This window comes from Labeo rohita, chromosome 19 (assembly GCF_022985175.1).
Source record: "Labeo rohita strain BAU-BD-2019 chromosome 19, IGBB_LRoh.1.0, whole genome shotgun sequence".
In the NCBI taxonomy this organism is placed as follows: domain Eukaryota; kingdom Metazoa; phylum Chordata; class Actinopteri; order Cypriniformes; family Cyprinidae; genus Labeo; species Labeo rohita.
The window spans coordinates 13,344,460-13,360,318 of NC_066887.1; the positions used below are offsets into that span (position 1 = coordinate 13,344,460).

General features: G+C 38.0%; 1 protein-coding gene across 1 annotated transcript in view; it reads left to right on the forward strand.

Annotated features, from left to right (window-relative positions):
- gabbr2 (gamma-aminobutyric acid (GABA) B receptor, 2) overlaps positions 1-15,859 on the forward strand; it is a 242,494-nt gene that overhangs the window by 214,668 nt on the left and 11,967 nt on the right. Inside the window, exons 14-16 of the mRNA XM_051136519.1 lie at positions 10,820-10,930; positions 15,020-15,244; positions 15,527-15,709. Coding sequence (XP_050992476.1) covers positions 10,820-10,930; positions 15,020-15,244; positions 15,527-15,709 — 519 coding nt within the window. The remainder of the gene's footprint in view (positions 1-10,819; positions 10,931-15,019; positions 15,245-15,526; positions 15,710-15,859) is intronic.

Consider the following 15,859-nt stretch of genomic DNA (forward strand, 5'->3'; position numbering starts at 1 on the left):
TCTGTCTGTCCGTCTATCATCTGTCTGTCTGTCCATCTATATATCTACCATCTGTCTGTCTGTCTGTCTGTCTATCTATCTATCTATCTATCTATCTGTCTGTCTGTCTGTCCATCCATCCGTCTGTTCATCTATCATCTGTCTGTCTTTTGTCTGTCATCCGTCTATCTATCTATCTGTCTGTCTGTCTATATATCTGTCTATCAATCTATCTATCTATCTGTCTGTCTATCTATCTATCTATCTGTCTATCTATCTATCTCGGACAGACTGACGGATGGACAGCGACAGATCTATCTGTCTGTCCGTCTGTCCATCTATATAGCTACCATCTGTCTGTCTGTCTATCTATCTATCTATCTATCTATCTATCTATCTGTCTATCTGTCTGTCTGTCCATACGTCTGTTCATCTATCATCTGTCTGTCTGTCTTCTGTCTGTCCATCTATCTATCTATCTATCTATCTATCTATCTATCTATCTATCAGACAGACAGATAGATCCATATGTCTGTCTGTCTATCATCTATTTGTGTCATCTATCTGCCTGTCTGTCAGTCTGTCTATCTATCGGACGGACAGACAGACAGACAGATAGATCCATATGTCTGTCTGTCTATCATCTATTTGTGTCATCTATCTATCTGTCTGTCTGTCTGTCTGTCTATCCGTCCATCCGTCTACCATTGTATCATTGTATCATTCTATCTAATAATTGTCAAAGTTTGTGCTTATTTACCGTGTTCTTGCTCTAACAGCAAGTTGTTAAGGTCCAAATAACCATGCATATCTGTATAATAACACTCTTCACAGCTGTCATGCAGCTCGTGGGTTTAGAGTTGCCTAGGAGAAAAGCCAAATGAAAGAGAGAGTCACATGATCACACTTAGCAGCGTTTACCAGCATGAGGGCCTGCATGTCAGGGTGGGGGGGGAGCAGAGCAACAAGATATTTATCATATATATCCATTTTAGTTCGTTAGGATATTTATGTGGGCAATAACAATGATATTTAAATGTAGGCTTACACTTTGTATAGTGTGTGTCTCTTTCGGCTAGGATCAAAAGCACTTAAAATATTCATAAAGCACATCGTGACTTGATTTAGCTGGTTCCATTTGCCCTAAAACAGTGTTTGAGAAATGTTATTTATTGACCAGTGACCTTATCAGTCTTACCCATGAATGCTGTAGAGCATAAGTCTCCTGCTATTACGCAGCCCATCTGTACTTTCTATAGTCTGCATAATACAGCCCAGTACACATCACAACACAGGCCTCTCATAGAAACCGAGCCTCCAAGGACTCAATTACTGCTCTCTCAGCTAGCAACGACAAGAAATATGATGTGTGTGTGCATGTTTGAGTCTGCCAAAGACAGAAAAGGAGAAAAAAGCGAGAGTTTTGTCTCACTGCTGGAAGTGGAGCTTTTTTAAATCACAAGTTTGAGCCTAACTTTTATAAAACTAAATTTTGTATCAAATTCAACTCCAGCAGGACCAGCCTAACAGATCTTGACAGCAGCCTATGCACATAATAATTGACAAATTTGTTATTACAACCAGGAACATTCTGTATCTTGTACAAAATTAGCACCATCAAAAGATATCACGTTCACTCAGAGCTTTATAATCATGTTTAATTAATGTTAACACAGGGGGTAATATCCTGGACAGGATGTGCACCTCAATGGAGTCAGTGGAGCCGAGGTAAACCGAGAACAAGAGAAAATGAGGTGCGGATGATCCCGGGAATGATAAAGTGAATGAGCCACAAGTGGGACTTTACCGTGAGGATTAGATCAGACAGTGTTTGAAGTGTGCTGGCAGTTTGTTTAATGTGAAGTGCACTGGGTCAGTTCAGACCTCAGATTCAGTGGATTACTGCCGCCCATTTTGAACTTACCGTTTCACCGATAGGTTCAAAGAGCACTTCAATAAATTTCACTGGAAGGGTGGTCGGGATATTTTTCTTAGTAAGTATATGGATGTTTCTGCAGCTACAGGCACTCTCAAGTCCCAGGGTCGATATCACTTTTTCTTTTCTTTTTGTTAAATGATGGTTATGTCAAAATCTCTGATCGTGACATCATCTCTTTCCCCTTCTACTTTTCAATGCACTTTATGTAGGAGTTGTCCCAATTTCAACCTGATCTCATGACAAAAACATACCTGTGGGAACTTTTTCACGAGACACGAAATATGTACCAATATGTACATATCCCTGCAGTTTCCAATAGAAATGAACACTAGAGGCGGTAAAACGGTGAGCACTTGTAATCGTTTTCGCACACAGCTATGATTACAGCTCCATACGTTTCACTCTCGCTTTCCATAACAAGCTTGCTCGGTAGCTTAGCTGGCACAGAACTGGACTTAGGATGTGGAATCCTTGGGTATGAATCTTGTGAAAAACAGGACTCGCAATAAAAGAGCTGAAAGATGATTCGCTTTTGTTCGTACTATCAGTAAGTTTAGGTGTCAGTGCAGATGGTAGGCTACATTATTTTAAAACGTCACAGAGCATTAGAGTTATAAGCGCCACTCAATGGACATTTCAAGTCAGAACTGCGGTGACACATACAAAACCAACGTCACATAAAATGTGGTTGATACAGCTGTGGCCGGAAACTAACAATAAAATTAATTTTCTACTTGTTAGATTGTGTTTTATTAACATCTATACCTACCCCAACCAAAAACCTACCCTTTACAATAATGCAACAGCCTTTAACCATAAAACGTACCATACTGTATGCACATACATCTGTTCAGTGGGGAAAAAGGGAAACACTCTTTTAGTGCCACTCAGTGGACGTTTTTGTTGAAAACTGCAGTGATATGTACTTACTGGTATGCATTTCACGTCTCACGAAAAGTTTTCACCATGAGACCATGTTGCCCTTTTTACCTGCACTCACTCTGTTTATAAATTTTATTGTTTTCCCTCAGCCCAGACCCAGCATTCAATATTAAAAATTCACAAAACATGAAATTATACATTTTTGAAAAAAATTATCTAAACAAGATTCAATTGATGGTTAAGCAGTTTCAAAATTATGTAATAATAACACACATGCATTTTACACAAATTTTCATGCTAGTAACATGCTAATCATGCCAGAAATATGTTAATCATGATAGTAGGGTGCTACTAACTTGCACATAATGCTAATAACATGCTAGTAACATGCTAATCATGCTATAATCATGCTAGCAACATGCTAGTAACTTGCTAGTCATGTTAAATTCATGCTAATCATGCTAGAAAGATGCTAGTACCATGCTAATCATTCTAGAAACATGTTAACAACATGGTAGTAACATGCTAAGCATGCTAGAATCATGCTAGCAATGTGCTAGTAACTTGCAAATCATGCTAGAATCATGCTAGCAACATGCTGATCATGCTAAAATCATGCTAGCAACATGGAAGTAACTTGTTAATCATGCTAGAATCATGCCAGCAACATGCAAGTAACTTGCTAATCATGTTAGAATAATGTTAACAACATGCTAGTAACATGCTAATAATGCTAGAAACATGCTTGTCATGGTAGAATGATGTTAGCAACATGTAGTAACTTGCAAATCAGGCTAGTACCATGCTAACAACATGTTAGTAACATGTTAATCAAGCTAGAATTCTGCTAGTAACTTGCTAATCATGTTAGCAACATGCTAGTAACATGTTAATCATGCTAGCAACATGCTAATTAAATGCTAGTAACTTGCTATCATCCTAGAAACATGTTAGCAACATGCTAGCAACTTGTTAATCATTACAACATCATGCTTGTTACACGTTAATCATGTTAGTAACATGCTAATAACATGCTATCTATCTATCTAAGTATTGACTACAAAACATTCAAACTTTAATAATTTAAAACTACTTTAAACTTCAAACTATTTCAGATTGAAAACCATCTAACTTAAAACTTATTAAAACTTTATAAACTTTTATAAAATTTTTCAAAGGTCCGGCTTTCTCAAGCCAACTTAAAGTTTGTCATGACAAACATTTTTTTTAATCTAGTTATTACTTTTTATTTATTTTTAGACATGCTGTGTTGTGTATTTTCATTTTTCTGGTAAATAATTTTTCTGGTAAATATTCCCTAAAAGTAATGTTTCAATAAAAATTTTATTAGAAGTAGTAGTAGCGTCATTACATTAAGTAACATATTTCTGTCAGAGTTTCTTATTTTAAACTGAACTTTTATTTTGATGGGTTGCTGTGAAGACCTTTAAGTTTCTGTTTGTATATAATATGACGATAGTTTTCTCACAAGAAACGATAAAGTGCTCATGAAGTCTCAGAGCAGTTCTAGAGATTATGTTTATGTGTTCATGTACTCGTATATTGAGGCAGCAGAGGCTGAAAAAACAGCGAGTGTCACGCATGCTTCAGTATGTGTGTAGTAAACGAAACCGCACATCTGCGCCATTCATTCACACAGAGACACGCAGAACAAGCAGGATTCATATTTAAATATTATTTTTGCCTAGTTTTGATTAATTCATCCAAAATTCCATGACATATGAATGGATTCTGCGATTCTGTCCGTGTTTTCCGCATTGTGCATATTTGAAATGCTGTAGAAGCAAGTCAGTCATTTTATTTCAAATATGATTTCCACTAGGAACAGAACAGAAACATGAGATGTGAGATGTGGTGGAAATATTCATGATTTCCATGACCTGTGGTGTATTTATAAGCTCGGTTGAACGTTTTTATACAAGTAAGAGTGTAAAGGTGTGTTTCAAGATTATTTTTCATTTTCTAACCAGTCCACAGTGGCAAAAGTGCCCACAGACGAACAAACACCCATCTACTCTTTTCCGTACCCTTCTGACCAGAGCACAGAAAGGTGCGTGTGGCTTCAGTAATCATGAGGGCAGCAGAGTGCACCATGATGGAGAGCAGCCGTCCTCCATCACTCACAGTTTGCCATGCCTGCCCTCGTAGAGCAAAAAAAACAGCGGTCCTAATGAGTTATCAGGACTGATGGCTTATCGTGTGCGGGACCTCTCTGTGTCCTTGACTCAACAAGGATGTATAGATGACCCGAGTCACAAATCTCGATTGTCCCTCAGAAAAGAAAACAAGCTGTAAGCATTATGGCAAATGTGTGCGAGCGCATGCGAGCGCTTGTGTGTCCGTGACTGTAATACTGAGAGCGCATCTGTGTGAATACCTCGGTATAATCCCAGTAGTCACCAGATTCAAATGTTTGCCCATGCGTGAGCTCTAATAACGTTTGACAGTGAGCACTCGAACCCCATTTATGAAGGTTGTTATTCGCAAATTAGCTGCATGTTCATAAGTGAGTGTGTTTGTGTAGGGCGAAGGGTGCGCGGTACAGCAGTCACATGACGGCAACATAGCGAAAGTCATTTGCATCGGAGATTCGCGGAGAGCGAGCAGATGGGAGTTGTGATTAAAACCGAGATATTCCGGAGCATTAGATTAAAGAATGATGTCAATAAAAAGCATTTTAGGCTGCAATAACAAAGGCAATCTGAAACACGGCGCTGCACGTTCTCATTTGCATATTTAAATGCGTGCGATGTTTGGGGTTAGATTCCTGGTCTAATGATGCATTTAGCCTGTAATGAATCAGTGATGGCAGCTCCCAGGCTCAGCCGCAGGGACTGCAGCAGGGCCACTTTGAAGTCGCCGCATTTGAAGTGGAGTTTAGAGCGGTGGGCTCCAAAAATAAGCACACACCAGAGGGAGACAGATCTGCAGAGTCTCAGCGTGCAGCTGCAGGTTCATCTTCAAACTGGAGCAGGTAGATGTAACCCTCGAGGAGCCATACAGAGATGCTCTTCCTTTCAGACAGTAAACAGGAAAATGCTAAACATGCTCCAACATTTACTTTTGCCAGTCATGGAAGTGTATTTTGCATCATTTTTATGTTATTTTAAAAATTGAACAAAATAGTTTTCTTAATATATATTTGTTCCGCAATAATTTATTAAATTGATCAATAAATCAAAAAAATATTAATCAAATATATTCTAAATATATTTTCAGCATTTATAATAACAGGAAATATTTCTTGCGCACACAATCAGTATATTGCACTGTAAATAATCTGTAAAAAATATAGGAAAAATATTAAATCGTATTGATTGTATTTTGAATTTTGCACTTCATTCTTTATTTTAGGGCTAACTGAAATGTCAGTAAAATTAATAAATAATGTCCCAGCAGAAAATGACCAGTACATTTTATTTATTTTATTTTTTTTTTTTTGGTAGAATGATTCTGAAGGATTGTGTGACAGAAATAAGTTACTTTTTTTATAATTATAAAAATGGAAACCCATTTCTGCCACTTAATTAAAAAAAGTAAAAGGTAATTAATGATTTTTTCTCTCATAATTCTTTTTTTCTCGCAATTGCAAGTTTATATCTCACAATTCTTTTTTCTCAGAATTGCTTGATACAAACTCGCAATTCAGATTTTTTTCTTAGAAGTGTGAGATATAAAATTGCGAGTAATAAAGTCAAAATTGTGAAATATAAAAACGCCTTTCTGAGAACATTTCAGTTTTTTTTTTTATCCCCTTAGTATTGGACTTTATAACTCACAACTGCGAATTTATATCTTACAATTCTGAGAAAAAAGTCAGAATTGCGAGATAAAAACTTGCATTTGTAAAAGAAAAGGTCACAAATTGTGAGTGTGTCTCGTAATTCTGACATTATAATTCACAATTGCAAGTTTATAGTCATGTAGTTCTGAGAAAAAAAAGACAGAATTGTGAGATAAAATATCGCAATAACCATTTTTTATTTTTTATTCAGCGGCAGAAACGGGCTTCAGTGGTATACACACACGTATATCAACCAGGATCATTTTTACGAGTTATTTACATTTTAAATATTATTAAAATATAAAACATTTATTTAAAATTATAATAATATTTCACAGTAGTACTGTTTTTATTGATTAAATAAAGTTAAAGTTAAAGATTAAATGCAGCTTTGCTAAGAAAAAGATGCTAAGAAAAATAAGAAATAGAAAACATAGTATGTCCATAATGTTACTTTTTTTTGCAGTGAATATTACACATTGAGCCACTATAGGCAGCCTAGATAAATTGTGTCTTGTTTTGAGCCTCTCAAAAGATACTAAGCAGGGCCATCTTGTCATTTTTTATTCTGTTTAAGTAATGTATTATGTTGCAGTTTGGCCAACTGGCAAGTAACTCACCAATTTTTACTTGCCGAGTGTTGGTTTTGAACCATGGTGCTAAACCTTGTTCCTTGATGTGTGTTATGGCTTTGCTGTAGGATTAGGTCAGTGAAATATCGCTCCAGTTGACCTTAAGATTAGATGGCTGAATAATTGACTTAACTTCTTGTTAAACAACTCTCGGCTCCACTGAACAATATCTGCCTCTCCGTCATACATTTAAGCAGTGGCATGCGGCCGCCAAGAGATCACAGGACGTAATGTAAAAGGATTACTACAGATAAGAGATTGTGGTCACAAGAAGCCATGTCAGAGAGAAACACATGTACAGGAGGGTGACTGACCCATCCAAATGAGTATTATAACTATCATTTCCCTTAAACAAGAGCTTAGTTCAAAATCAAAGGTCTTTGAGGCTGGATAATAGAAATTTCATTCATGCTGGACTAAACTCTCAATGGAATAAAATATATGCTCATAGAAGCAAACTACCCTGAGTCTCTGACTCTTTCGCTCTCTCTTTCTTTCTGTCACTCTCCCTGTCATTTTAGGTTGATTCTGCTCTCTTGTTAGAAAATAACAAGCATGGCTTTAGCCCCAGACAACCATTGAATTGGAGTTTATCCTCCACTTTGACTGACAGACTGCATATTGGCTTTTTTCTTATTTTTTCAAGCTCAGATCAAGATACATGGGACACTTCTGTTGCACTGTCAGAACTCAATCACATCATATACTTAAATGCATTAAACAAATAAGCAATGCAAAATCTGATCTTATGACAAAAACGTACCTATGGGTTTTTTCACAAGACGCAAAATATGTACTGCCATATACGTTTCGTGTTCAATGTGAAATGTCCAATAAGTGGCACTAAAAGAGTTTTCTGTGTTTTTCCCCAGAACAGATGAACACACATATGGTACGTTTGATGGTACGTTTTATGACTTGAAATGTGGTGCTATAACTCTAATGCTCCGTGACGTTTTAAAATAACGTACCATCTGCACTACACCTAAACCTACCCGATAGTATAAACAAAAGCGAATGTGACGTAAAAACGTAATCGCAAGCATGCCGTTTTAGCTTGTTTTTCAGCTCTTTCATCACAAATCATGTTTTTCACAGGATTCATACCCAAGGATTCCACATCCTAAGTCCAATTCCGTGCCGGCTGAGCAAGCTTATTACATCTGCAAAGCAAATCATATGGAGCTGTAATCATAACTGTACAAAAATGATTACAAGTGCTCGCTGTTTTACCGCCTCTAGTGTTCATTTCTGGAAACTGCATTGATATGTACTTATTGGTACATATTTTGTGTCTCGCAAAAAAGTTCCCACAGGTATGTTTTGGTCATGAGATCAGGTAGGTAATTCAGCACTGACGTATTACATTAATCAAAAATTACAGTAAAGACAGTTACAAAAGATTTCTGTTTCAAATAAATGCTGTTCTTTTGAACTTTCTGTTCATAAAAAATGGTTTTCTTTTTAAATGAGCAGTGCCTCCTTAAAATATTGGATGAGAAAAAAAACAGTACAAAAAGAAAACAACAGATATATTACAAAATATAACACGAAAAGTGTATAAATCACTTTTTCTAATGAAACATTGTCCACCAGCAGGTAAAGTTACAACAAGAGTCCACATCTCTCTCGCCTCCCCTGAGCCCACTGAGTTTTAACAGACCCCCCAAAGTGTGCACTGGGTTTGGTGGGGGGTAACTGAAAATGAATGGAGGAAAGTCAATGGAAAGGATATGACTGGTTATGTTCAGCTGTGATTGGTTCATGCAATAAATCCCGTCTCTTGTGTTTATGCTCCTGTGAATCAGTCTGAGTAAACAATATAATGATATTATTAGGAAGACGTATTAAAAAAGTAAGTAAACAACTCACACTTAGATATAACCTCTTTGTTACTTCAAAATCAGACTTAAAATGGAATGAAGACATGATCTGTGAGTAATCAGCTTGGTGAAATTTAATCTTCGTGTCTGTGAACAATATTTACCAAGCTTTGATGACTGATGATCCAAAAAAAATAGTTAAAAGTAGTTAAAAGCTATTAAAAATAATACTTCTTACTGAAAATCTTACTGACTGGTAGTGTATACACCCACGTATATCAACCAATCACCATTTAGGGCCATTTTTACAACGTATTATACATATATTTATATGTCTATGTTTATTTACGGTTATCCATATGCTCCTGTTCCCCCACCATGTGTGTAAACCTGCCGCTGTGTACTAATACACACCTAATGGCTGTCTGTTTCCAGTTGTCAGTGGCCATATGGTTCAATCCAGTCTATAAAATGTGATATAATTCTCTCTTGTCAGCTAACTGTGTCCCTCTTGTCTCCATCTCTCCACAGACACTCTGTCAGTCACACACCCTTCCAGCTTCCATCGAACAATTACATTAGACGCCTAATGCAGTGAGAAATAACAGAGCGCCCAGCACTCTCTTTAAGCCCAACCCACTGACTGTTGCCTGGCAACACCACACAGCTCGAACTAACTACAGCTCAAGCTATGATGAAAGCGGAGGTCTTGTTGTTGTGCAGTTGGAAATAAGCATTTTTTAAGCAAGTTTTAGCTTTTAGTTGTGGGTTTCTGAGGCCATATGGAACAATGTTTAACAGTAGTAAAAGCACTATTGTAGAAGCACCATTACATCCAACGTTTTCCCATAAACATCTTCAGTAAACTGCTTCTGAGACTTCAAGAGGTCTATCATCAGCTTTTCCTCTTTGATCTGTTTGAGTATAAAAATTGTCCGACAGCTTGACTTCTAGGATTCATCGCATCATGGAATATATCGTTTATAAATAGAGCTTCTTGCATTGGCTGGCCCAGTTTACTCGCACTGTCACTTTGTAAAGATGTCTTTTGAGCTGTGAACTCCTTAATGCCAAGCTCAAATCACGCAGATAGAGCCACACGAGAGGCGGATGAAAGCCGCTGGTGTTACACTCTGTGACTAAACTGGGAAGAATCAGCAAGACTTAGGGATGCGTTTGGAGGTTGGATCCCTGTCTATCTTTGTGTCCGGGTTGTTGCATGGCAAGCTTAAGGTTTTCCAAAGTGGGGCAGCTAGAAAGTGGGTTAGAGCTTGGCTACTTTTAGACCCAGCACTTTGAGGGGAACTCAGTCGAGGTCTTCTCTCGTTCACAGGCCTGCTTCAAGAGTCTTGACCTGCTTTGCATATCAGGACTGTAAATATCTCAACCAATATTAAGGAATCAATGCTTGTCCCATAAAGAGTTATTGTTAATCGTTAACACTCAAGTGGCATTTTGTAGAGGTGACTATATTATTTTTACTATCTCTTGGAAAGTCTATTAGAGTCGGTCTCCCATGGGAGATCAAATGATCCAAGTTCCCATAACGCCTTTAGCCTCAGTAGTGGTACTCAGTGCAAATTTACTTTTAAATCTAAATGCAAATTTACTTAATAAATTCCTAAAGTCAACCTTTGTATTAAAGCATTTAAAGTCGAGGCAAATAAACCCAGGCTCAGTGTTATTGTTGTTAGTGACAAAGGTGTTTTTAAAGCCAAGATTATTTCCACTCATTGGTTTCCTCTCTGCGTCTCCACAGGCGGATCCTCAGGGACGAGACATCGCAATCCGGCCCTTCCTGGAGCACTGCGAGAACACGCACATGACCATTTGGCTGGGGATTGTCTATGCCTACAAAGGCCTCCTTATGGTGAGTGAGAACATTCTAGAGAGCGTCAACATGATCGCCATCTGCTCCCGCCGACAACGGCGGCTGAATATTCAGCCACTTCCTTCTACATTTGGTAAATTATAATATATAATATCTCACTGTTACTGTCATGAAAATGCATTCTTAAAATTGGATTCTGAGTCTCTTGTGGTATATCAGAAAATACAAATTCCATATACAACAGGGATATATTACAGTGCTTGCACTGCAGCACTGTACTGATATTCCTCCTTCTTCTTTTTTTTCCAGTTATCTAATGTTCATCACCTACAGACGATATTATAACAGTTTTAATGAAATTAAACAAACAATTTAGAGTTCTTGGATATTTGGTGAACAATGACCTTAGATCTTGTTTTTCATATTGCAGTTGCCACTGTTGTATAAACGCCGTCTGCATTAGTATGATTTTTAACATGGTTAAAGGGATTTTGGGCTTAAGAATGAAGTTAAGATGAAATCACTGTAACACATCTCCTTGAGTGTCTTTAATATGTGTCTTCATGTCTTTTATGTTTACACTAAACCAAAGTCTACAACTGAGGCATAAATGACTCATTTATTTATTTATTATGTCCCATTTAATTAATTCTCTCAACAACTGTCATTTTTATTCTATACCACGTCTTCCTACAGAATTTTAAAAGTGTGATTTCTAGACCTGGTAAATTTACTTTCCAAGCATTTTAGATCATTTCATATTGTTTTGTCTAAAATATTCTTTGTCTAAAATATTGCATTGTGTAGAAATTATTATTTGTGAGTAATGAATGTTTACAAATGACTACAAAATTCATGCAGCTGGATGTACACCTGTTTGTACGACTAGGCCAGACAATTGCGTAGAATTAATACTTAAAGTTTTGCGCTGACATTATTTGTTTTTAGGATTCATGTCTGTGAATTAATTATTATCACAGACATGAACTGTAATGTTTATGGTCTTTTCGGGCAGGATAAACAGTATCAGTCGTGAAGCTCAATGTAGGTAGGCTATATCACATTGCTGGCAGTAACTGACCCTTTGCAAAGATCAGCCCTCTTTAGTTACTGTTGCTATGTCTGACAAACAGTGCCGCTATCAAACTACACATCATGTTCTCACGCAGTGAAAAACACATTGCGGAGCAAAGAGGAAACTGACAACACGCTTGACAGACAAGACAGAGCAGGTTACTTCTGGTACGAAACAGTGTCTCAGATTTAAAATGTTGTCATTAATTAAGAACCGTTTTGTGGCTGTTTAATGTGACACAATGACACGTAAACCGATTGTCTTTTCTTCCTACATAAGGCACGCTAAAACTGTTCCAACTGCCAATGTTTTGGTATTCATGTGCTTATTGTTTTTGTTTGCACTGCAACAGCATAAAAAACAGAGAAGAAAAGTCAAACTTGATACAATTTCACACAGAACTCAAAAATGGACTGGACAAAATGATTGGCACCTTGTTCAAAATTGTAAGAAATAATTGCTTTTCAAGCATGTGATGCTCCTGTAATTTGTATTTAGACATACCTGTGGCAAGTAACAGGTGTGGGCAATATAGTAATCACACTTGCAATCAGTTAAAATGGAGAAAAGTTGACTCAACCTTTGTGTTATGTGTCACACTGAACATGGAGAAAAGAAAGAAGTGTAAAGAGTTGTCTGTGGATTTGAGAGAAAAAAATTGTGGAAAATATGGACAAACTCAAGGCTACAAGTCCATCTCCAGAAATCTTAATGTTCCTGTGTCCACTGTGCACAATATCATCAAGAGTTTTACTGCCCATGGCACTGTAGCTAACCTCCCTGGACGTGGAGGAAGAGCAAAATTTATGAAAAATTACAAGAAATTAATGTTTGATTGGAGGATAAAGAACCCTGATTAACCTCCAAACAAATTCAAGCTGATCTGCAGACACAGTAGGTCACCATCTGAATGAAAAGCAAAGCTGACACAAAGGCATAAAAAAGCAAGACTGGAGTTTGCCAAAACCTATCTGACAAAACCTTCTGGGAGAACACACTGTGGATAGATGAGACTGAAGTAGAGCTTTTTGGTAAAGGACATCATGGCACTGTTTACAATGAGTCCAGATCTGTATCCCATAGAACACCTGTGGAGAGATCTTAAAACAGCAGTTGGGAGAGGGCATCCTTCAAATCTGAATGACCTGGAGCAGTTTGCAAAAGAAGAGTGGTCCAAAATTCCAGTAGAGAGCTGTAAGAAACTCATTCATAGTTACAGGAAGTGACTGATTTCAGTTATTTTTCCCAAAGGGGGTGTTACCAATTATAAAATTAAGGGTGCCAATAATTTTGTCCAGTGCATTTTTTAGGTTCTGTGTGGAATTGTATCAGATTTGTCTTTTCTTCTCTGTTTTTCGTGTTGTTCCAATGCAAACAAAAAAAATAAGCATGCAAGTACCAAAACATTTGCAACTGCAACAATTTTCTCAGAGAAGGGTTGTATTTTCTGAAAGAAATTGCAAGGGTGCCGATATTTTTGGCCATGACTGTATGTAATCAAAAAAAGATTACAAGTGCTTGCTGTTTTACTGCCTCTAGTGTTCGATTCTGTTGGAAACTGCAGTGATATGTACTTATTTGGTACGTATTTTGCATCTCGCCAAGAAGTTCCCACAGGTATGTTTTAGTCATGAGATCAGGTTGACTGTAAATGTGGATCTAATGCTCTTTAAGAGGTTCAAGAGGCATTTGAACTATTCATCTGTTCCTCTTAGCTACTAGTTATAGGAAAAATTAACATGAATGAACATCAGTGTTGTAAATGTATGATGTAATCACTCGATCTGTTTTTCAACCACAGAAAGATGTCAGTAAACCACGTGAACAATGTCACGTAAGGTCAAATTTACCAGATTTGTCATTATAGCATAAGTACCAGAAGTATATTGATGGGCCTTCAAATACTATGTTTGGGCCTTAGAGTCAGAAAAGCACTGCTATAAACTTTTACATTGTTCTTTTGCTGCCTTGCACACACTGTTATTTCCTACTGGAAATGCAAATCTAGCAAGCTCACTGACTGGATTTTGACACATTGTACCCATAGGAGGAGAGCGAGATTGCTCTTTCCAATTAACCTCACTTTAGATTACTGGTAAGGTGCCCCAGGAACCAAAATGCCTCCAGTCAGTTAATTGCCCATAGCACTGACCATTATCTCAGAGTCAATGGTGGCAACATCCTCCAATAAAAAGCTGCCCTTCGACTCACTTTGTGCTCTGTAGAAATGATTTGTCCGTTTGTTCTTGCTGCTGTAATAGCGGCAGGTGGTTCAGTTGACTGGCAGGCCATTACCTCCTCTTTTCCCCTGCCCTACTGTAGATGATCCGTGTCAAAGTTCAGCCTTGGGCCACAGAGTATCGCTTCCTGTTTCGTTCCTCCCTCGTCTTTTTTCTCGTCTGTGATAGATTTGGTGGGAAAGAAGTGATCAATGTTATATTAAAGCTTTAGTCAAATCATAACAGTGGACAAGTGAAAATGCCATCACACTCACATTCTCAGATATGTGACATTTCAGAACTTCCTCTATCCTCCTCTTGCCATGTTTGAAAACCTGCTGCTAAATCAGCACGGCTTCACTTACAGCTGACGTGTTCCTGGAGAACAAGAAAAGAAAGAGAGAATGAGAGGGTGAACGAGGAAAAAGAGTGAGACGGGCTGTGATTGGATTAGGATTGAATAGATTTGAGGCGAGTGGGTGCAGAATCAAATCTCAGAGTGTGCGTCATTGAGTTAGCTGAGTCATATTTCTCAGAGTTCACTCTAGTCTCACACAAAGGTGCTTTGATTGCTGCTCTGACTTCCCGAGAAAGTTGGACAGGTGTTGTTAGCTGCCTTTAGAGCCATTAGGGTGCTAAATAAGTCAGCCACAGTTCATTCTCACTGACTTTATGATTCATCAATGTAAACTGAGGGCTGCACCCGGTGATGAAGGTGAACATGAAAATGTCATATGACCAGTTATGTTATTCTTTCTTAGATCTTGTCTAAAAACTGCTCTTATACCTGTAATGATAAGTAATTCTTTGCATTTTTCTTTGCACTCTGTCTAGCTGTTTGGATGTTTCTTGGCCTGGGAGACTAGAAACGTGAGCATTCCAGCGCTGAACGACAGCAAGTACATCGGCATGAGTGTGTATAATGTGGGTATCATGTGTATCATTGGGGCAGCGGTGTCCTTCCTGACCCGGGATCAGCCTAATGTGCAGTTCTGCATCGTGGCACTGGTCATCATCTTCTGCAGCACCATCACGCTGTGCCTGGTTTTTGTGCCAAAAGTAAGTACTGCACCGCACGGCCTGCTTCAGCCCTATGGGGAACGAATTGTAGAGGTCAGCGAAAGGCACATTCTGGCATTTGATTTGTGCAAATCCCTAGCAAGTTCACCTGAATATAATTGAGAACAGTGCTTACTTTGCATCCCCAGGAGCTCTCTGGAAATAAACACACTGAAATTTGAAAGACTGCAAAGATTCGACTATCTCTCTAAACAAATACATCCTACACAGAATCAATGCTAGGATCTCAACAGCACGTCTTTGTCCTCTCTCTTTCGTTAGTTTATTACAATGCGAACAAACCCGGATGCGGCCACACAGAACCGGAGGTTAAAGTTCACCCAGAACCAGAAGAAGGAAGATTCCAAGACGTCCACCTCAGTAACCAGTGTTAACCAGGCCAACACTTCCCGTCTGGATGGATTACAGTCAGACAACCACCGCCTCCGAATGAGAATTACAGAGGTGAAGTCAATAATAAACGACAAAATGATTAAATTCTCAGAATGACAACAGCAATTAAATGATGGTAATCCAGTTGAAGTCAAAAGTTTACATCCCCCTTTCAGAATCATTAAAAATGTTAATTATTTTACCAAAATAAGATGGATCATA